At 36.0% G+C, this 25110-nt stretch overlaps 1 protein-coding gene across 1 annotated transcript in view; it reads right to left on the reverse strand.

The window, feature by feature from the left end:
- The window catches only part of Ano3 (anoctamin 3), a 283103-nt gene that overhangs the window by 93677 nt on the left and 164316 nt on the right, over positions 1-25110 (reverse strand). Inside the window, exons 6-10 of the mRNA XM_032903871.1 lie at positions 23423-23523; positions 19779-19823; positions 8806-8937; positions 3460-3566; positions 924-979 (exon numbers count right to left, since the gene is read on the reverse strand). Coding sequence (XP_032759762.1) covers positions 924-979; positions 3460-3566; positions 8806-8937; positions 19779-19823; positions 23423-23523 — 441 coding nt within the window. The remainder of the gene's footprint in view (positions 1-923; positions 980-3459; positions 3567-8805; positions 8938-19778; positions 19824-23422; positions 23524-25110) is intronic.

Here is a 25110-nt window from a genome sequence, read left to right on the forward strand (position 1 = left end):
AATAGAAAAGAAAGTAAACACATTAAATGTGTGATTTAAGATGTGATTCATGTCTAAGAAAAATAAATCAAGAGTATGCATATCGGAGGGCCCGAGGTGTTCTTTGGAAGCTATTTTAGTTGTTCAGGGCCACCTCACCTTGCTTCTTGAAATTTGTAGCAAGGCAATAATCTGACTGGAAATGAGGTAGATAATACATCAATGCTTTGATTATGGCCTTTTATCTTTCAATCATTCTAAAATAACAAACACAAGGCTGGACCGTGCTTTATTTGGAATGATTATATATTTCAAACAGGATGAAGCAAGTTATTTTGTGTTGGAGCAAGAATGTTAAGCTGCTCTCATGGAGTCTGGAATGTCTCCCATGGGGCAAACTGTAGACATGTTTTAGAGCCAATGGACCACTGTGCAGCTAAGAGACCGTAGTGGGGTTTCAGTGGACTGTTCTAGGTGTGGGAACCCAGATACAAAATGAATGAAATGGTTCAGGCTCTGTGATGGTTAAAATGAGCGAAGTCTCTAGTGGTCTCAGACATTTGAAAACTTGGTCTTCAGTGGGTTGAGCTATTTGGGGAGGTTGAAGAGATGTGTCAGAGGAGGAAGTACACCGTTGTGGGTGGGGCTGGAGAGTTTACAGCCGCATCCTAGTTCCTTTCTCTGCTTGGTTTTTGCTGTTTTAGATGTGAACTCTCCTCTTGCTGTTCCAGTCACCATCCCTGCTGCTTGCTGCCATGCTGTCCCCATCACGTGCTGGCCCCATCATGGACTCTAGCCCTCTAGAAACTGAAGCTCAAATAAACCTTTTCCTCTGTATGTTACCTGTCACGGTGTTTGGGCACAGCGATAGAAAGTAACCAGTACAGTCCCAGAGAATGAAATTCTTTTATTATTTCTAAATGGAAAATATCTTTCAAAATTACCTCGTGTGGGGGGAATGCTGCTATGTATGAGCCATTATTGATAAGCTTACGAATACCTAGAAAGAGATGAAAAATCAGAGTCAATTTCAATAAAGGTTTTCCTTTAAAGACTATATAAACTCACATGGTTCACCAAATTATTTTAACACTTAAAGTAATTCAATGACTTCCACAGCCATGTCAACCACAGGGATAGAAATTCTGGGAAAGAGACTAGTACTTGGCCTATGTGTGTTCCTGTAGTATTATTTGCAAGCATTAACAGCACCAGGTTTCATTCTGCCATATCTCAATGTGATGTGTGGTCAATTGCTACTTCTTGGGACAACACAGACGAAGAAAACTCTTTTCATTGGCTTTTGAATACAGTGAAGTTTAGCCAAAGAAGAATTTTCTACTCCCATAATTTGACAGGAAAGACTGTTGCATCAAAAAATGTTTGCTTATGCTAAGTGGAAAGGTCATAAAATGTCACAGTCAGACTTGTCATCTTTGTGAAGGTATGTGTGTGAAGTTTCCTTTTGAAAATGAGTACTGAGAAAGCTTTCCGAAGAGGAATTTTGCTATGTTATTATTTATTAATATGTATGAAAGGAATATTTATACACCTGAAATATGGAATTATTTATCATAATGTAAACACAATTACATTAGGTGCTTAATAAATAATTATAATTTAATGAGAACCTATCAGAGACTGTTGTAGAGGTGTTTAGAGCAGTATTTTTATGTGATAATAAGAACTTGATAATATATTCTCTAGGTTTTCTTAAAGCAAAAAGTGCATACAAAATACACACTTATATTTTGAAATAATATATTTTAGCTTTTTCTATAAATTTGCCACTGATAACTGTGCTTAGAAATAATTTTTATTTTATTTTAGACTTTCTGTGTTTAGCATATTTTCCACAAAAGATTTACCTTTAATAATCATTTAAAAACATATAAACCTATAACCACAAGTTATCATCAGGTAGGAAATTTTTCAGCTCATTCTATGGGGATTTTAATTTTTGACTCTTCAGAAATTTTCTCATTGTTTTGAATAAAGTTATAGGGTCTACGGTAACTGCTTTGACTGTTTGGTCACAGGTCCCGAAGAATGTGATTCTTTACACCTGTGCTTTTCTCAGTCCTAGCAAACCAGGAAACATGGCAATAGCTTGCAAGGGTTGCTAATATTTACTCTAAAACCTTTAGAACATTTGGATAACATTGTTTCTCTCAATATTGCAAATCAGCCTCACAATTAAAAGGCCAACTTATGTATTGGCTTTGTTTTGTTTCAAATTCTATATAAGATTTGGAGTCTTGTTCTAGCTTCAGATCTCCCATTTTCTTTTGCATTATAAACTGCTAACTCCATCAAATGTTACAAAATTTAATAAGGTAAAATAAGTAGCACCTTAATAATCCAGAAACAACCTCTCATTGACTTCTTACACACTCTTGTAGATTTTCATTTATTTTTTATTTCTATGTATTGAGAAAATGAAATTACACTAGACTAATAGTTTTGTAATTTGTTTTTTACTTAATAAACTGTGAAGATCTTTCAAACTCACTAATGAGCTAGCAACTAATTTCAACCTGAGCTGAAAATCTGCATCATAAACTGTTTAACATAGAACAAATAAGAAATAAAATATAGAAATATATATTTACAAATAGAAAAATTTAAAACTGTTAATAATGAGAAAATACATACTTTTTAATGGTTATGAATACCTAAAATTATAAATTTAGAATATTTGATATTTCTAATTTTATATTATAAAACCATGCTGAACCCTTTTCTAACCCTGTTTTCATTTAAGACTGCTATTACTTTAGGATAAATTTTGTTATTATGTATTCATGTTTCATATTTTGATACATTGAACAAACGACCTATATATATATATGTATATATATATATTATCTTTATTAACTTGAGAATTTCTTATTTACATTTCTATTGTTATTCCCCTTCCGGTTTCCGGGCCAACATCCCCCTAACCCCTCCCCCCTCCCTTCTATATGGGCGTTCCCCTCTCTATCCTCCCTCCATTACCGCCCTCCCCCCAACAATCACGTTCACTGGGGGTTCAGTCTTGGCAGGACCAAGGACTTCCCCTTCCACTGGTGCTCTTACTAGGCTATTCATTGCTACCTATGAGGTCAGAGTCCAGGGTCAGTCCATGTATAGTCTTTGGGTAGTGGCTATGTTCATAGCAGCCTTATTTATAATAGCCAGAAGCTGGAAAGAACCCAGATGCCCTTCAACAGAGGAATGGATACAGAAAATGTGGTACATCTACACAATGGAATATTACTCAGCTATCAAAAACAATGACTATGAAATTCATAGGCAAATGGATGGAACTGGAAAATATCGACCTCAATATATTTTAATGAAAGTTACAAAACAAAATATTTACAGAATTTGTTTCTAATGTGTTAACTGTTTCCTACTGAATGAGAAAGGTAAAACTTCACTTATGTGTGTAACCTTTTTCTATTTTAAACTATGTCTGTAGAATAATGTTCTTACCCACTTTTGATATTCCGTTTTCATATTTGGTACGTTCCAGCATGTGATAGACTATCCTGCTGCGAGTAGCATTGCTGAAGAAGGTGTCCTTATTGTTTATTATAAAGCTGTTAAGACAAAGAGATTGGTTTTAATATTCATAGCAGAACACAAAATATAGTCACAATTATGAATTCCTGGGTATCCACCATTTGTCTCTATAATTAAAGGTAATGCAGGTAAAATAATCTAGGATGAGAGAAAAGTTGTCTTCTTTAACAGAGTTGACAGATAATGGAAAATACAGAAAATGATCAAATATTTATTTTAACGTCGTCTTTCAGTTTGTAAAGAGGTCTTGGTATCCCTGTTTATCACTGAATCAATGTAAGTTTATCATTTACCGGCTGACATTTGCGCCACCTCAAGCAATGTAGTTCCAACTAGAGTGCATTAAGAATTGATGTTATCCCCAATGTGGGCACCTTCCGTTCTAGCTGATCCATTCTTCAGAGTTTGGTGATGTCCTAAAGTTCTCCTTTCCCTCTGATACCCTAAAATGTGTCTGTGTGGGAAAAACAGCAAGGATCTCTGAGAGTGTGGATGAAACAAAAGCAAAAGGGGGATTTCATGAGAGAATGGATCTGAAAAATTTATAGAAAATTAAATTGACCCTTACCATATTTCTAATACCACACTTGGAATAATGAATACATTTCCAATTTAAATTCACCTCGTAATTTTGGTATTGCTAAGTATAGACCCATAAAACTTGATAACACGTGTTAAAAATGTTTATAATGTACTGGGATTCTCCAAGCAGTGGAATGAACTGCATCTCACTGGGCAGTGACTCTCTGCTTTGGACCCTTGAGTTCTGTGTGTGAAAAGCCATCTTTTGTCAGGCATTTCATCTGAGAATATTAATTATTCTATTCCTTGCTTCCTCCTAATCTCACATATTCAAAGAGTTACTTTCCTGGTAAATCACCTGTATCCACAGTGTAATTTCCTCTTTCCTGAGTGTCACGTTTCCTGGCCTGGATTGTGAGATCATCATCTTCCTAACTTCTATTTCCATCTGATTTTACAGTAGCTGTAATATGAACATAGCCCTGTACTTTAGCATGGGAGCGGCATCTTTGAAAGGGCACGATTACCTTTCTTACTTTCCTCCAATGTCTGTACTTCAACCTGCCCCCCAGTCTTCTGTCTGTAGTTCTGGTTCTTATGTCTGATTGCATAATGAATTGTATAATTATTATCACCTTAAAAGTGCCCTGCTTCCCTGACCTTATTTTCTTTGGACTTTTCGCTTCTCCTGTAAAAATTGTTCCTCTTTCCCATTATCAATAAAGTCTTCACGCTCCTAAGGAGACTTTCCTCTTTCAAAAAGGCTTTCCAGATCATTTACATTAAATTTGACCCACTCTTCCCCGTAACATCTGTGTCACTGTACAGGTTCACCCAGCAGGGTTTATCTCAATCTGCATAGCTGCCCCTACTATCACACTTGAGTTCCTCAGCATGTACTATTAGGTGAGTCTTCTCTGTATTCCGATATACTAAATTCAGCATCTTGGTTACTATAGGCAGCAGAAAGCTTTAAGCCTACCAATTCTTAGGTAGACAAATTCAGTTTGTGGGAAGCTGTGTTACGGAGGAAATAAGAAGGTAGTATAAATAAACAGGAAAATACATAAATCCAAATGGTTTCTGTGATCAAAGTGTAATAATATAATGATATAGTGAATGATTGGGGCAAGAGGCAATGGCAAGAATTTTTGAAATTATTTTTCTTAGATAATGATGTTTAACAGAGGCAGACGTGTAGTAAGAAAACCACAGTGCAATGCTCAGGGACAGAATAGATCAGGAGAAGAGAAAATTGCTAATATTTCTGCTGGAGCTCCACCAGAACTGCTGGACCGTGAACCCCAGGCTTGTAGAGCTGCATTATGTGATGGCTGCAGAAGAGGGAGAGAAAGAGGTGCACAGTGATGGCATCATGAAAGCCTTCACTGAAAACGATCATAAACTGAATTTTATGGTAAGTATCAGTGGGACTCTACTGCAGAGGTAGTTGTTTTTTTTTTTGTTTTTTTTTTTTAAGTGACTTACAGGCTGTGGTCCAGATTCTTCAACAATTCTGTAGATGTTTCAATACTCTTTATTATTATTATTATTTTATTATTATTATTATTATTATTATTATTATTATTAACTTGAGTATTTCTTATTTACATTTCGAGTGTTATTCCCTTTCCCGGTTTCCGGGCAAACATCCCCCTAATCCCTCCTCCTCCCCTTCTTTATGGGTGTTCCCCTCCCCATCCTCCCCGCATTGCCGCCCTCCCCCCAACAATCTAGTTCACTGGGGGTTCAGTCTTAGCAGGACCCAGGGCTTCCCCTTCCACTGGTGCTCTTACTAGGATATTCATTGCTACCTATGAGGTCAGAGTCCAGGGTCAGTCCATGTATAGTCTTTAGGTAGTGCCTTAGTCCCTGGAAGCTCTGGTTGCTTGGCATTGTTGTACATATGGTGTCTCGAGCCCCTTCACGCTCTTCCAGTTCTTTCTCTGATTCCTTCAACGGGGGTCCTATTCTCAGTTCAGTGGTTTGCTGCTGGCATTCGCCTCTGTATTTGCTGTATTCTGGCTGTGTCTCTCAGGAGCGATCTACATCCGGCTCCTGTCGGCCTGCACTTCTTTGCTTCATCCATCTTGTCTAATTGAATGGTTGTATATGTATGGGCCACATGTGGGGCAGGCTCTGAATGGGTGTTCCTTCTGTGTCTGTTTTAATCTTTGCCTCTCTATTCCCTGCCAAGGGTATTCTTGTTCCCCTTTTAAAGAAGGAGTGAAGCATTCACATTCTGATCATCCATCTTGAGTTTCATTTGTTCTAGGCATCTAGGGTAATTCAAGCATTTGGGCTAATAGCCACTTATCAATGAGTGCATACCATGTGTGTTTTTCTGTGATTGGGTTAGCTCACTCAGGATGATATTTTCCAGTTCCAACCATTTGCCTACGAATTTCATAAAGTCATTGTTTTTGATAGCTAAGTAATATTCCATTGTGTAGATGTACCACATTTTCTGTATCCATTCCTCTGTTGAAGGGCATCTGGGTTCTTTCCAGCTTCTGGCTATTATAAATAAGGCTGCAATGAACATAGTGGAGCACGTGTCTTTTTTTATATGTTGGGGCATCTTTTGGGTATATGCCCAAGAGAGGTATAGCTGGATCCTCAGGCAGTTCAATGTCCAATTTTCTGAGGAACCTCCAGACTGATTTCCAGAATGGTTGTACCAGTCTGCAATCCCACCAACAATGGAGGAGTGTTCCTCTTTCTCCGATCCTCGCCAGCATCTGCTGTCACCTGAGGTTTTGATCTTAGCCATTCTCACTGGTGAGAGGTAAAATCTCAGGGTTGTATTGGACATGCTCTGTATCTGTCTCTCACGAGAGGTCTATATCCGGTCCCTTTCAGCATGCACTTTTTAGCTTCATCAATCTTATCTCGTTTTGGTGGCTGTATATATATGGGCCACATGTGGGGCAGGCTCTGAATGCCCATTCCTTCAGTCACTGCTCTAAACTTTGCTTCCATATCCCCTCCTATGGATATTTTTCCCCCATTTAAGAAGGAGTGGGAGCATCCGCATTTTGGTCATCCTTCTTCTTGAGCTTCCTGTGGTCTGTGGATTGCATCTTGGGTAATTCAAACTTTTGGGCTAATATTCACTTATCAATGAATGCATACCAAATGTGTTTTTCTGTAATTGGGTTACCTCACTCAGGATAATATTTTCTAATTCGTTCCATTTGCCTATGAATTTCATGAAGTTATTGTTTTTGATAGCTGAGTAGTACTCCATTGTGTAGATGTACCACATTTTTTGAATCCATTCCTCTGCTGAAGGGTTCTCTGTTTTTTTTCCAGCTTCTGGCTATTATAAATAAGGCTGCTATGAACATAGTGGAGCATGTGTCTTTGTTGTGTTTTTCAAAGATAGAGATGGTTCTTTTAATTTTAAAGAATAGGAAGAGCATTTTGTTAAACCTTGTTTGGTGCAAGCAGAGATCTTAAAGAAGGTACAACAGAAAGCTGATGAAGACGTTGGCTTGTGAGTTCTCTATACATGAGAGTCCATGTTCTGTCTCACCCTCATCTCTCAGAGCTGGAATAGGAAAGGATGGCTTTGTGTGCATCTCCAGTATTAAATAATAAAACGATTGAATAGTTTGAGAAGAAACTCTGATTTCTGGCTGTAGTATCGACTCCTCTGGATTTGACTAATCCAGGTATCCAGACATTCAGAATTGCATCGGTAGGTTCCAAAGCCTTGGTCTTACACCATATATTATATATTTCCCTATTTCGGTGTCTACTTTATTTAATTTAGTACAATTACTTTCTTTCCTGTGACATTTGTCCAAGGGGACTATGGAAGCAGAAGGCAGGACATATATTGTAATAAACTTTGTAATTCAATTAATGAGCTGTAGAACCTCAATAAAAATAATAAAATGAAAGTATGGACAAGTAAAGAGATATGAAAGAAGGCCAGGTGAAAGAAAAAAGGGTTGGTAGAGAGGCAGATGGAAAGAGAGAGGCAAGAAAAGTAGAGACAAGTAGCCTTCTCTAAAGAAAATTTCAGTTTCTCTAGTTTAATAATATTAAACCAAATTGTTTAATCGCTAAATTAGTGTTATTGTTAAGATCAGTTCTATTATTGTTGTCATTATTATTTCAAATGAATTATGTTTTACCATAATTATTTTTAAAAGATTTATTTTATGTGTATGAGTGTTTGCTTTCATGCATGTATGTTTAACACATATGTTTGTTTGTAGAAGCCAGAAATGTTGAATCCTTTTTAAGGAGTCACAGGCAGTCAGGAACCTCCAAGTATGTGCTGTGGATCCCCTGTAACTGGACGCAGACAGCTGTGAGTGTCCATGTGTGAGATCTGGGTTCCCTATAACTGGAGTCACAGGCAGTTCTGAGCCTCCATGTGTCTGCTAAAATTCCTCTTTTGAAAGTATCAGGTCCTTTTAACTGTTGAGTCATCTCAGCATCTCAAAGAAATTACTGCTAATGAATATCTACCAGTCTATATATTAACATTTAATTATTAATACATATAATAATTGATAACATCTGAATCATGAAATATGTATATATAGAATCAATTGTTCACTTAGTGCTGTTTCTGTTAAACATGAGCTTTAATATAATGATGCATTCTTTGACCTATTTGGTTGCCTATGGAAATATCCACAGCTACTTGTCTTCTAGAAATAAGCTCAAGGAATGAAAACTACAAAAGAAGGACATGGAAAAGAGATGAGCACTCACTGGTGAATCCTGGCTCTGCTGAAAGGGCCAGTGTAGCAGTCTGACTCCTCCAGCTCTGGAAACGCTGACTTGTCAAGAACCATTGGGTTTTGGGACATCCATTTTTTGATTCTTTTGAAATACTTTTGTACCCTGTAAGGAAGTCAAATTTCAGAACTAAATAAGGTTGTATTCCAAAGCTATGTTAATTTCTCTGTTACAGTTTCCTTAAGTTTAGAGAAAAAAGATTCCAAGTGATACTTACCATGCATGAACACACACACAAGCAGATACACACACACACACACACACATGCTACATACATATACCACACACACATATACAATCATGCACACATATGTACACACATAAACACATGTATACATATGTACGTACATGCATATATACATATGTATATACAAATTTACACATAAGCACATGCATATACACATACAATTTATACAGAATACACAGCTATAAAACATACACATGTATACGCACCTAAATATACACTCATGTACACACATATGCATGTACACATGTTGGCACATGTATGCACATTCATACGTAGATAAGCACACACATACACAAATGTATACGGACACCTGTATACACATATGTACACACATTCATATGTTTGTAAACATGTACAGACATGAATGCACATAAGCATGTATATACACATATTTGCATCCTCGCCAGCATTTGTTGTCACCTGAGTTTTTGATCTTTGCCATTCTCACTGGTGTGAGATGAAATCTCAGGGTTGTTTTGATTTGCATTTCCCTTATGACTAAAGATGTTGAACATTTCTTTAGGTGTTTCTCAGCCATTCGGCATTCCTTAGCTGTGAATTCTTTGTTTAGCTCTGAACCCCATTTTTTAATAGGGTTATTTGTCTCCCTGTGGTCTAACTTCTTGAGTTCTTTGTATAGTTTGGATATAAGGCCTCTATCTGTTGTAGAATTGATAAAGATCTTTTCCCAATCTGTTGGTTGCTGTTTTGTCCTAACCACAGTGTCCTTTGCCTTACAGAAGCTTTGCAGTTTTATGAGATCCCATTTGTCGATTCTTGATCTTACAGCATAAGCCATTGGTGTTTTGTTCAGGAAATTTTCTCCAGTGCCTATGTGTTCGAGATGCTTCCCCACTTTTTCTTCTATTAGTTTGAGTGTATCTGGTTTGATGTGGAGGTCCTTGATCCACTTGAACTTAAGCTTTGTACAGGGTGATAAGCATGGATGGATCTGCATTCTTCTACATGTTGACCTCCAGTTGAACCAGCACCATTTGCTGAAAATGCTATCTTTTTCCATTGGATGGTTTTGGCTCCTTTGTCAAAAATCAAGTGCCCATAGGTGTGTGGGTTCATTTCTGGGTCTTCAATTCTGTTCCATTGGTCTATCTGTCTGTCTCTGTACCAATACCATGCAGTTTTTATCACTATTGCTCTGTAACACAGCTTGAGTTCAGGGATAGTGATTCCCCCTGAAGTCCTTTTATTGTTGAGGATAGTTTTAGCTATCCTGGGTTTTTTGTTATTCCAGATGAATTTGCAAATTTTTCTGTCTAAGTCTATGAAGAATTGGGTTGGAAATTTGATGGGGATTGCATTGAATCTGTAGATCGCTTTTGGTAAAATGGCCATTTTTACTATATTAATCCTGCCAATCCATGAGCATGGGAGATCTTTCCATCTTCTGAGGTCTTCTTCAATTTCTTTCTTCAGTGTCTTGAAGTTCTTATTGTACAGATCTTTTACTTGCTTGGTTAAAGTCACACAGGTACTTTTTATATTATTTGGGTCTATTATGAAGGGTGTCATTTCCCTAATTTCTTTCTCGGCTTGTTTCTCTTTTGTGTAGAGGAAGGCTACTGATTTATTTGAGTTAATTTTATACCCAGCCACTTTGCTGAAGTTGTTTATCAGGTTTAGTAGTTCTCTGGTGGAACTTTTGGGATCACTTAAATATACTATCATATCATCTGCAAATAGTGATATTTTGACTTCTTCTTTCCAATCTGTATCCCCTTGACCTCCTTTTGTTGTCTGATTGCTCTGGCTAGAACTTCAAGAACTATATTGAATAAGTAGGGAGAGAGTGGGCAGCCTTGTCTAGTCCCTGATTTTAGTGGGATTGCTTCAAGTTTCTCTCCATTTAGTTTAATGTTAGCAACTGGTTTGCTGTATATGGCTTTTACTATGTTTAGGTATGGGTCTTGAATTCCTATTCTTTCCAGGACTTTTATCATGAAGTGGTGTTGAATTTTGTCAAATGCTTTCTCAGCATCTAATGAAATGATCATGTGGTAGTTATAAGTCAGATGTTTTCATGATCTGATCAGTGTTTTTCGTTCTCTTTTGATTTTTTTTATTAGATATATTTCTTTACTTACATTTTAAATGGTAGTCCCTTTCCCAGTTTCCTGTCCATAAGCCCCCATCCCCACCACATCCTCCATAGGGGTGTTCCCCACATCCACCCCCTTTAACCCCCTCCCCCTGACATTCCCTTGCACTGGGGGATCCAATCTTGGTAGAATCAAGGGCTTCCTCTACTTCTGGTGCCCAAACAAGGCTATTCTCTTCTACATATGCAGTTGGAGCCCTGGGTCAGTCCATGTATAGTCTTTCATGTATAGTAGTGGTTTAGTCCCTGGAAGCTCTGGTTGGTTGGTATTGTTATTCTTATGGGGTTGCAAGCTCCTTCATTTCTTTCAATCCTTCCTCTAATTCCCCCAAAGGGGATCCTGCTCTCAGTTCAGTGGTTTGCTGCTAGCATTGGCCTCTGTATTGGACAAATTTACACACAAGCACATGCATATACACATACAAGTTATACACAATACACAGCTACACAACATACACATGTATATGCACCTAAATATACACTCATGTACACACATATGCATGTACACATGTTGGCACATGTATGCACATTCATACGTAGATAAGCACACACATACACAAATGTATACGGACACCTGTATACACATATGTACACACATTCATATGTTTGTAAACATGTACAGACATGAATGCACATATGCATGTATATACACATATTTGCATACATGTCCATATGTATACACACATACACATGTTAACAACTCACACATACAAATGCAAACATAAATGTGCACACATGTACACATGTAGACACATAGAAATATACCTATATTGTACACATACTTATTGCTCCTCATAAATATACACAATACACATTTGTACACACTCATACACAGACACTCACAAAAATACACAAATACTTCTGTCTTCACACCTAAGAAATAGATAGTAAATTAATTCCTGCATAGTTTTAAACTTGTTTAGAGAAATATTATCTCTGTATAAAATATCTTAAATTATCATATAAAAGTGGCTATAAGAAGATGCATTTTTAAAAGGCAGCATTGATATATTTCTTAAAGCTGTGTATATGATGCACTTGTAAGCATAAATTACTCCCTGACTCTTTATAAAAGTGTGAAATTGCATGTAAATGAATATTATATGTATGCTAATTAATCATTTTTATAATTTTTTACAGAGTTAAAAATTAATCAAAACAGAGGACTGACCTTCCCTATTGATTCTGAGAATCCAAATTCTGTTTCTATAACAACAGCTGTTTCCATTTAAAACTACCATGCAGTGTTTTCACAGTGATAATGGTGTGCTGCTGGGGATTTGTGGTGTCTCTGTGATAGAGTAGTCAAAGTAGCAGGAAGAATAACTCTAGACACACATGTAATCTATCATAGCATTAGCTTTGTCAGATTTTGAACTTTAGAAAAATTAAGATAACGAAGGGCAAGCAACAAATACTGTATTTTAAGAATTGGTTCAAATACGATTATGATGGTAAAATTACCATGAGAAATTTGAAGAGTTAAATCCTGCTGAACAGCTTAGGATGTAATAATCTTGATGTTTTCTTACCAAATCAGATGATCATTGGGATACCAATTCTGTTCAGTTTTGGTGAGACTAGAACATTCATTATAAACCTAAACTAACAAGCAGTTTCTGAGGTTTTCAGGTTGCTGATTCTCATTACAAAGAAAGCCTTTGAGTTAATAAAACATAATTGTATCCTAAGGTCAATGCAAAGACATGGAGAAGGCAATAGCGGAGATCAAATTCTCTAGCCACTTGAAATTCAACTTTGTTTTTAAAAGACAATGGAATATGCATATTAGATGAACTAGAGAGCTCAACTTGCCAGTTCCTGAAACTAGACAAAACAGTTCAATGCTGGAGCTCATGTTTTCAGCTCTTAGGACAGGAAGTGATCCCATTTGTCCTATAGCATCAAGGGGTCAGAACAACTCCAAAAACACTTGGATAATGTAAATGAACTGCAGCACCTATCCACTCATGATCTCTGGCTAAATTAAAACAATGTAGAAATAAGTGAATGCGTAACATTTGTAGATGGACCTTAAGATCGTCGCCTTCTGTTGTTAACAGAAAATAAACACTACTACACTTAGACTTTCACAAATATTTTCTGAGAAGGAAAAATAGTCTCGGATGGTGAAATGTCATCAACCCTGGATTTGCAACCAGATTCCAGAGTCTGCTTAATTGATTTAATTGTTCCTTCTTTAGTTTTTCCATTATTAAATAAACTTCTTGAGAAGAAAAGAGGTAGTGGAAATGATGCAGTATGTGTTCAAATATTTACTGTAATAAGGTGGAAAATGAATCTTCTGTGGCTGCTTATGCTGCTCCAAACCTTAACAACAACACAATTTATCACATTATCAACACCCATACATATTTATCATATTGGACATCTTTTTCATGGTAGTTTTAGGTAAAAGATCCAAAGATAGTTTTAGTGTCCTTCATTAAAATATGCGAGGAATGTAAGATAATTCTATGAAAATTAAAATATATAGACCAAAAGGCTCAGAAAATAAAAAGGAAACTGCTGAAACATCTGTGAAAGTTCTGGATGGGAAATGAGAATTTGGAGCTTAAAGAAAACTGAATTAAAACCACATTGATTTAAAAAAAAAGGTACTCTATGGTTTCCTCCCATCCACAACACTGGCTATTTCTGTTCTGGCTTCCATGCAGGTTATTTTGATGATTAATATTGGAACATGAAAATGCTTTGTAAATAAAATTAAATTTCTACAGTTATAATGCCTTAGTTATTTTCTCTAAAGGTGACTAGAGATATGTTGATCATCAGAAGTAAATAAATGCCCACACATTCTATATCCCTAGTGTTCCCTGGCCAGAATTATCCATGCATAATTATTTTTTTCTATTGCAAAAAAGAAAAATATCTAATAAAACATTCATATTTGATATAAATTTTCACATGCTGTACCATTTTAACTAAGTGTGCCTAAAAATATTGTAAACATTAATCATTTATCCCTGGCTCTGTATATATAACTTTTACATATTTCTCAGAATTGAAATTGAAAGAAAGATTAGAATCAGTTTTTCTTAAGTGATATGTAAATAACTATAAACAAGTAACAGAGAATTTTTCCTTTCATTAGATGCTTATGCTTGTGTATTTTTATAAGCCCTTTAGCTTTTGATCCCTGTGTTTCACAACTCAACTCCATAAAACAAAGAAGCAAAGGAAATTGTTGGCAACATATTAAATGTTAGGGGACAGGATTTATTATTATTTCAAACACTACAGTTTTATGAATTTAAGAAAAATAGTGTAGCAGAGAATGACATTGTGTAGCAAGAATGGAAGGAAAAGCCCTAGGTCATGTGAAGTCTTGTTCCCCCAGTGAAGGGAATATCAGGGCATTGAGAGGGTAAGGGTAGGAGCATCCTCATAGAAGCAGGAGGAAAGGGAGTGGGTATTGGGGGGAAGGGTTAACATTTGAAATGTAAATACATAAAATACCAAGAAAAATAAAATTAAATAAAAAGAAACTTGATAACTCCATTATGTCAGAATAAAAAAGAAAGAAAAATAACATAAAATATCACGAAACAACATGATACAGTGTTTATTTTCCTAGTTTACTTGAAAAGTTGAGCTACATAGACCATATTAAAATTGTTAAAATGTTTCAAAATTGTCTCTAGATTTTAATATGCTATTGGATATGCCTCATTTGAAATTTAAATTAACTTCAAAATTAAACTCTAATATTTTTGTGTAAAGTACTTTTTATAGTTTTTAATATTCAAAATGTTATCATTTAGCAAACTCTAAAAAATGCCTATTCAAGAGTAAGTTGAAAGTTGAAAAGTTAATCTGAAACAGCTAAAATGGAAAAAGTCAAAAACATGTTGTTTAAAATAGATATAATCTTCTTTCAACAAACCCAAAAGAAGATAGTTATACAAACATTGTTCCACTTATAATAATAAAATTAACAGGAACCAAAAAATCACTTTTCTTTAATATCTCTTCACATCAATGGACTCAGTTCTCCAATACAAGACTTAGACTAACAGACCGGATATGTAAACAGGAAATACAGGAAATGTAACTCAGTGACAAAGACAGGTTGTACCTCAAATTTTTGAAAAAAAATTTACCATGCTAATGCTCCCAAGTTGGAGTAGCCACTATAATATGGAATAAAACCGATTTTCAATCAAAAGTTATCAAAAAAGATAAGGCAAAACACTTCATATTCAAAGGAAAAATCTACCAATATGAATTCTTAATTCTGAAAATCAATGCTCAAATGCAAGAGTATCCACATTCATAAAACAAACTTCAATAAAGCTCAAAGCACACATTGCATGTCACACAATAATAATGGAAGACTTCAACACCCCACTCTCAGCAATAGACAGATCATGGAAACAGAAACTTAGAGCCATAGTGAAACTAACAAGTTATGAAGCAAATGGATTTAATAGATTTCTATAGAAAATTTCATCCTAAAGCAAAAGAATATAACTTCTTCTCAGCACCTCATGGTACCTTCTCTGAAATTGACCATATAATCAGTCACAAAACAGGCCTCAACAGGTACAAGAAGATTGAAATAATCCCATGCATTCTATCAGATCACGACAGACTAAGACTGGTTTTCAATAACAACGAAAGTAACAGGAAGCCCACATACATATGGAAGCTGAACAATGTTGTACTCAATAATTACTTGGTCAAGGAGGAAATAAAGAAAGAAATAAAAGACATTTTAGAATTTAATGAAAATGAAGGCACAACATACCCAAACTTAGGGGACAGAACGAAAGCAGTGCTAAGAGGAAAATTCATAGGTCTGAGAGCCTCTAAAGAGAAACTGACAAGAACATACACTTACAACTCGACAGCACACGTAAAAGCTCTAAAACAAAAAGAAGGGAATCTACCTCAGAGGAGTAGACTGCAGGGCTGAATTCAACCAAGTAGAAACAAAAAGAACTAAATTCTATACAAAGAATCAACTAAACCAGGAGCTGGTTCTTTGAGTAAATCAGTAAGATAGATAAACCCTCAGCCAAACTAACTAGAGGGCATAGAGAGAGTATCTGAATTAACACAATCAGAAATGAAAAGGGAGACATAACAACAGAATCTGAAGAAATTCAAAAAAGTCATCAGATCCTACTACAACATCCTATATTCAATAAAACTAGAAAATCTGAATGAAGTGGGAATTTTCTAGACAGATATCAGGCACCAAAGTACAGTCAGGATCAGATAAACCATCTAAACAGCCCCATTATCCCTAAAGAAATGGAAGCAGTCATTAAAAGTCTTCCATCCAAAAAAAAAAAAAAAAAAAAAAAAGCCCAGGACCAGATGGGTTTAGTGCAGAATTCTATCAAATTCTTCCAAGAAGACCTGAAGCCAATACTCTTCCAAATATTCCACAAAATATAAACAGAAGGAATACTACAAAGTTTGTTCTATGAAGTCACAATTACAATTACACTTATACCTAAACCACACAAAGACCCAACAAAGAAAGAGAACACCAATTTCCCTCATGAATATCAATGCAAAAATACTCAATAAAATTCTTGCAAACTGAATCCAAGAACATATCAAAAATGTTCATTCACCATGATCAGCTAGGCTTCACAAACTCAAACAAAAAAGCCATATGATTAGTGCATTAGATGCAGATAAAGCACTTGCAAAATTCAACACCCATTCATGATAAAAGTCTTAGAAAGATCATGAAAGCAAGACCCATACCTAAACATAGTAAAAATAATATACATCAAACAGGTAGTCAACTTCAAACTAAAAGGAGAGAAATTTGCAACAATCCCATTAAAATCAGGGACTAGACAAGGCTGCCCATCCTCTCCCTACCTATTCAATATAGTTCTAAAAGTCATAGCCAGAGCAATTAGACAACCAAAAGTAGATCAAAGGATACAGATTGGAAAGGAAGAAGTCAAAATATCACCATTTGCAGATGATATGATAGTATGCATCAGTGACCCCAAAAATTCAACTAGAGAATTCCTAAACCTGATAAACAACTTTGGCAAAGTGGCTAAAATTAACTCAAACCAATCACTAGCCTTCCTCTACTCAAAGTATAAATAGTCTGAGAACAAAGTTAGGAAACTAACACCCTTTACAATAGTCACAAATAATATAAAATGCCTCGGTATGACTCTAATCAAGCAAGTGAAAAATCTGTATGACAAGAACTTTAAGTCTCTGAAGAAAGAAATTGAAGAAGATCTTAAAAGATGGAAAGATCTCCCAAGCTCATGGATTGGTAGGATTAATATAGTAAAAATGACCATCTTGACAAAAGCAATCTACATATTCAATGCAATTTCCATCAAAATTCCAACTCAATTCTTAACAGAGTTAGAAAGAGCAATTTGCAAATTCATTTGGAAAAACCAACAACAAAAGATAGGGAAAACAATTGTCAACAATAAAAGAACTCCTCTGGGGAATCACCACGCAATATCTCAAGCTGTATTATTGAGCAGTTGTGATAAAAACCTGCATGGCATTGGTATAGAGACAGACAAGTAGATCAATGGAATAGATTTGACAATGCGAAAATAAACCCATACACCTATGGTAACTTGATCTTTAACAAAGGGGCTAAAAATATCCAGTGGAAAAAATAAAGCATTTTCACTAAATGATGATGGTTCAACTGGCAGTTAACATGTAGAAGAATGTAAATTGATCCATTTTTATCTCTTTCTACAAAACTGAAGACCATTGGATCATGGACCTCCATATAAACCCAGATACGTTGAATCTAATAGAAGAGAAAGTAGGGAAGAGCCTCAAACACATGGGCACAGGGGAAATTTTCTTGAACAGAACACCAATAGCTTAGGCTGTTAGATCAAAAATCCACTAACGGTACATCATAAAAGCAAAAGACAGTCATTAGGACAAAACGGCAACCAACAGATTGGGAAAGAATCTTTACCAATCTTAATACAATAGAGGGCTAATATCCAACATATACAAAGAACTCAAGAATTTAGACTCCAGAGAACCAAATAACCCTATTGAAAATAGAGTACAGAGCTAAACAGAGAATTTTCACCTAAGGAATACTGAATGGCTTAGAAACACCTAAAGAAATGTTCAATATCCTTAGTCATCAGGGAAATGCAAATCAAAACAACCCTGAGATTCCACCTCACACCAGTCAGAATGGCTAAGATAAAAAACTCAGATGACAGCAGATGCTGGTGAGGATGTGGAGAAAGAGGAACACTCCTCCATTGTTGGTGGGATTGCAAACTGGTACAACCTCTCTGGAAATCAGTCTGGAGGTTCCTCAGAAAATTAGACATTGCACTAACTGAGGACCCAGCTATACCTTTCCTGAGCATATACCCAAAAGATACTCCATACAACAAAGACACATGCTCCATTATGTTTATAGCAGCCTTATTTATAATAGCCAGAAGCTGGAAAGAACCCAGATGCCCTTCAACGGAGGAATGATTCAATAAATGTGCTACATCTACACAATGGAGTACTACTCAACTACTAAAAAACAATGACCACATGAAATTCTTCGGCAAATGGATGGAGCTAGAACATGTCATCCTGAGTGAGGTAACCCAACTGCAAAAAAACCCCACACATGGTATGCACTACTACTACCTAGGTAAGAAAGGCACGTAAGAGTGATAGATAAAGTATAGACAGGGGCCTGGTATGGCTGTCTCCTGAGAGGCTTTGCCAGTGTCTGACAATTACAGATGAAGATGCCCACAGCCAACCAATGGGTTGAGCATGGACACCCCAATGGAGGAGTTAGAGAAAGGACTGAAGGAGCTGAAGGGTTTGTAACCCCATAGAAGAAACAACATGAACCAACAAGACCCTCCCAGAACTCCAAGGAACTAAAACACTAATCAAAGAGTACACATGGAATGATCCATGGCTCAAGCTGCATAGGCAGCAGAGGATTGCCTTGTTAGGCATCAGTGTGAGGAGAATCCCTTGGTCCTTTGAAGGCTTGATGCCCCAGTGTAGGGGAATGCCAGGGTAGGGAGGCAGAATTGGTTGGGTGAGTAGGCAAGTAACCTCATAGAAACAGGTGGACAGGACATGGCATAGGGTGTTTCTGGATGGGAAACAGAGAAAGGGCTATAACATTTTAAATGTAAATAAATAAAATATCCAATTAATATTAAGTAATTAACTAAAAAAATTAATAAACCTGCCATGCAAAATTTCAGGATGTCTTTGGATAACAGAAGCTAGTCTCTATTCCACTGTGAGATAAGAAGACTGGATTCACAGGACAAAAGTATTTCCAAGTATACTGTTGACAACTGGAGGGTTTATCATATAACCAGTAGCCCCAATTTTATTATCATTTTAAAAACTAACATTGGTCATGAAAAATAGTAATATAGAAATTATTTCTGTGTTGTGAGAGACAAACCATATTAAAAATTGTTCCAGCAAATCAACATAAGTTTTTCCTAAAATTTATAACTGATGATATGGATAATCAAATGTGTTATTCTTTATGTTCTTGTAAGTTTCAAGTTGGTGATAAAAGAATATTCATCTTTCACAAACCTGTTCATTGATTTGTTCTTCTGGTCAGTATAGTAACATTTTTTCCTAAAAAGAAAAAAAAAAGAAAGAAATGATTTGACTGAAATAGAGTTAACCTAGAAAGTGACACTATTCAACAAGTATATAGGCACTCCACTTTCATACACTGAGTAAATAAATGTATTTGAAATTAAGCCATTACATTATAACCTGAAAGCCAACAAAAGGATGTGCCTTCAGAAGTATAATGATAATTTAACACACACACACACACACACACACACACACACACACACATCAAATAAAATGAAACAATTTAAAATGAACACATTACATTTGAATACATTGTTTTTAATTATTTGTACATCTGTCCTTTGTAACTCAGTACATACTAACTGGATTATTTACTTATATGTTGTATAAAGTCATCAATCCAATCTGTCCATACATCTTTCTAAACATATATGTAATTGTCCTAGGTTGTTTCTCTATCGCCATGACAAAACACTGGACAAAAAGCAGGTTGGGCAGAAAAAGTTCACTTCATCTTAGACTTCCGTGTAATATTTCCTCAGAACATAGAATTGGGGGCAGGAACTCAAGGCAGGAACCTGTAGACAGAAACTAAAGCATAAGCCAAAGAGGACCACTGCTTACTGGCTTGCTTCCTATGTCTTGTTCCGTTTGTTTTCTTATACAAACCTGGACCACCTTTCTAAAGATGATACTGCCTACATTGGAGTTAACCCTTCCACATCAGCCATTAATCAAGGAAATGATCCACAGACATGTTCCCGGGCTGATCAGGTAGATTTGCAATGGCTAACTATGAATACATGGCTCCGGGCAACACATTGTGGTGAGAGTAATTGTTCTATCTTTAGGGCTCAGGGAACATGATGGAAGAGGAGGGATGACGAATGTTAACAATCAAAGGATAGGAGCAAAAACTGTGAAATACTATCTTCTGGACCTGGTGCAGTCACTACAATCACGAATGTAGCTATTGTTGCCTGAATAGGTCTTCATAAGACTAAATCTGTCAACATTCATTCATGGATAGGGGGAGATTCACAGGGCCCTACATCTCTACAGGGAGCTACTGGCTATTGATTGATGCTGGAAAAGGAGGAATCATTGTCTTCAGTTCATACCTATTGCTGAGCCTACATGTAGAGAGTACCACATCCATGGTCACGTGGACAGGGCTGGTTAAGTTCAGTAGCCACAAAACACAACCAAAAGACATGAGTTTGGGAAAGAGATTTATAAAGAGGAAGTATAACATGCTTGGTTTCAGAGGTAAAATGGTTAACTTATTGGAATTCAGGAATCTGATTTTTTGGGCCTGCCAATGTGCCCCTCTATCTTTATCATTAAAATTTCAGAAGCTCACTGAACTCTATGGTAGTATAATTAGTAATTAGTTACAATATATTTATGAATGTTCAGGAAACTCTTTGAGATGTGATAGATGTCATACTTAATTTCGGTCACAAGTTATGATGGTCTATGTTGCTTGTCAACTTGAAAAGATCTGAAATCTACTAAGAGGCAACTGCTGTGCATTCCTATGAGGGGGTCTCTTTATCAGGTTATTTGACCTGGCCAGGTCTACCATAAATGTAGGGGGCCCTTGGCTGGCAGCTCAAACAAGGAAGTAGAAGAAGGAAGCCTTTGCTTTTGTCTGTCTGCTTTCACCCTCCTGCTGGCAAGTTCATCTGTGCTCTTATTGCTGCTGCTGCCATCCTCCATGGACATTAGATCCTAGCTTCTTCAAATTGGCAATATGGATGAAGACTAGTGGCCCTCCAGGAATCTTCCAAGCTTTAAGCAGCAGATTGGGACGGCTGTGTCCCTTTGCTCTGTGGCTTGACCATCTGCCAGGTTCTCAGCCTCTTCCCAGAGTGAGATAGTCACTGGTGATCTGTACAGACTGCGTCATGGAAGCCAATCTACTAAACACCCTTTACATATATTCAAGAACTATAGTTTTTGTTTTGTTTTGTTTTCTAGAGTAAAATCCCAGCTATAATCTTTGTTAAGATTGAAATATTTTTGTCATATTCCAATACTAAAGTCAGATATAAAATTTTAAGGCTTGCTTTGCATACACTAAATTTACATCTTAAATATCTTCATTTTTTCAAACATAGACAAAAGTTGACATGTACACATTAGTATTGATTTGAAATTCGCAGTCTTTCTTCTCTTTTATATTTTAATAAAATGCTATTGATCTGTGTTTATTTATTATCTATCTGTCTAATATTTATTTATTTGTTTAATTTATTTTTTGCTGTGTGTGTAAGCACGTGGGTATTAAGCACCTATGTGGAGATCAAAGGGAAGTTATTTTTTTCTACTATGTGGGAACGAGGGGCCAAAGTCATATCCTCAGGTTCAGCATCTAGTACCTTTACCAGATGAGTCATCTTGCTGACTCAAACCTTTAGCTTTTTTCTTTTTAATGTAAGAAGTAAGTAATGCTTTGATGGATAATTAATAATGAATAATTAATGCAATAATAAAAGTCTTGTTCTTGAAAAATCTATATGCCTTTTGCTAATGATGATGATTTTATATAGCAATTCCTCTATATTCTAAAGGAATTAGTTCAGCATATACTCCATACATAGTCCTGTATGGATATGCATACAGTATATATGCCATTGGCATACTAATTGTGTCTAACCTACAGTTATCCTCATGCATTTTAAATCATTTCTAGGTAGCTTAAACACCTAATATAATAAGAATTCAATATAAATAATATTCAATTGCTTATTTCTGCATATGGTTGAGGTTACATCTTTCATGGCTTGAGATATTTCAGATGTCTCTAGACACTTGCGTCAACATCTCTTCCTTTATCTCCAATACTCTTGAGGATTGACATACGGCTTTCCAGTGTGTTACTGGGTTGGCTTCCTGTACACTATCAATGAAGAAATTTTCATCATATTTCAATTGAGCTCAGTGTTCATAAACATTTACCAAGGTACGTTTACCTGCAGTCTCATTTTCTCTGAACATTTTACTCCTTACCATCTGATGGGATCCGTGGAGTGCCACATTCAAGGAAATACTCCCACTGCCAATATGAGTGAATACTCTGCATATAGTGTGTGCGCCATGAATGCTACACCAGGATATGATGGAAGGATTGGTATATTTTCCACTGAATCCTAGATACCCCAGCTAGGCTACCAGTTTTCTTTGCCCCCAAAGACTGAGAACCCTTGAAAGAAGGTGATCTATTTTTATTTCTTATTGATTGATACTGAGGACAGAGCTCAGAAACTGTCCTGGGTGACCTGGTCTGAAAAACAGTTCTTGCTAACCATTATAAGAGTGATATTGCATTTCCAATAGATAAGAACTGGGATTGATATTGGGAGTTGCTCAAAGTTAAAATCTGAAAATAATTATTTTACCTCATCTCTAGGCAAATCTGCCTTGAAATGACATTGCATTTCCAGGGACTCAGAAAGCTTACCATATTATTCAAAGAATCCGGGGGGAAAACTGTCTAATATAGCCTAAAATTTAAAAGAGAAATAATTTTCTCTGAATAAAGGACCACATTTATAGGTTATTAGGTATTACAAAGGACAGACTCATCCTAATAATATTGAAAGAAAATGAAATAATATATGAAGTACCTGAAGGGCACCCTGATGTTCAGCCTCTCTGCATACTTGCACAGTGTGTCCCATGGAATGTGAACTTTAATAAACATGATGTCAGGATTGGCAACTGCTGGCTGCAAAAGTAAGGTAGAGACACTATTACAATCAGAACTGAGAGCATCCTGTCATTGTTTTATTTCCAGGGATGAAAGATTATCTCTGTGATTGTGCATGAATCATTCTCATTTATATAAAGGGAAATTGTTGAAAATTCTTCATAAAATGTATTTAAAATAATAAATGCCACTGAGAATTATAAATGTATATACAGCCATAAACAAACTTTTTAAATATGAAGATTTCTTTAAGTTGTTTCAGAGAGATGCCTCATCAGAGTCCATTCAAACTTGAGTTGAAGCCTGATGGACATCCACAGAAAGACGTCAACTCATCCTAAATGTGGCTTTTAAAACCAACTCCAAATTCCCACACAAAAGATACTACTGACCCTAGAAACATGTGACCCATGAACAGTCATGGTGCTTATCTCTGCCTGAAAAATATAACATTAATGCTTTCTCTTCTCGTGGTCAAATCATCAATAAGCTTCTCTCTCCCCTCCACTCTATGGATTTCCAAGTTCCAGCCAATGGAAAGGACACAGTTGATGTCTTCCTGATCCCAGATCTTCCATGAAAATCTTTCCTTTTATAAAAATGTGATGTCATAGTTCTTTACCAAGTGCAAGAGCTAATGAGTCTTTTGCCTACTATATAAGGAAAAGATCATTTTCTTATATTGACCATTCTTATATTAATTTACCATTCAGAGAAACAATAATGTGAAAACTAAAGGTTTCACATTATTCTTCATAGACAGGTAATCAAGATCCCCCTTTTAACATAGAGATTGCATAAAACATTAAAAATAATCAAAATATTTAATTTATTTATGTGTTCTTCTGCCATACTTTTGAAGTAACTGTCAAATCCTCCAACTATTTGCTGGGTCCAGTGATTGTATTGTGAGGAAAATAGGCTTTTTAAATGCTAAGATACCCTCAGCATGATGGACTGTCACATTTTTATGTTTAGGGATAGCACTGTGCAAATCACTGGAAAAACAATAAGACACACTCTCATTCCAGCATAATTTCTGAAGCACCCTTTCTGCTTAAAATATGTTTGTTTCTGTTTAAAGGTGAAATATGTGAAAACTGTAGCTGAGCATGTCAGTGATAGACATAGGATATTAAGTTTCTATATGTCTTCACATATAGTCCAGCATTAAACATATTACCTATGCTTGGAAAAACGACGACAATTTTTGTTATTTTTGATAATTTCATGGAATTAACATTCCCATCATTCCTCTCCCCATCCAACTCCTCTGTTGCTCCTCCTCAAATTCATACCTTATTTCTTCTATAATTTTTGTCATTACACACAAAAAATTGGTGAATCTATTGGTTTTGTAATTGGCATACAATTTTTTACAAGCACCACTTATTCAAGCAACAACGTTAATATGTTTATAATTCCTTTAGATATCTGTCATTCATCAGGCTAAAAAGGGAGAGTATGATGTTGATATTACCAGGCTTTTAAATCATTGTCCAGAGTTAATGGAAAGGTTTCTATTTAGGAATGATAGAAGTAATAAAAACATTTACAACTAGAACTCCCATAGACTATTGTGTGACCAGCTTATCATGTTACAAG

The sequence above is a fragment of the Rattus rattus genome, chromosome 5 (assembly GCF_011064425.1).
Source record: "Rattus rattus isolate New Zealand chromosome 5, Rrattus_CSIRO_v1, whole genome shotgun sequence".
Taxonomy (NCBI): domain Eukaryota; kingdom Metazoa; phylum Chordata; class Mammalia; order Rodentia; family Muridae; genus Rattus; species Rattus rattus.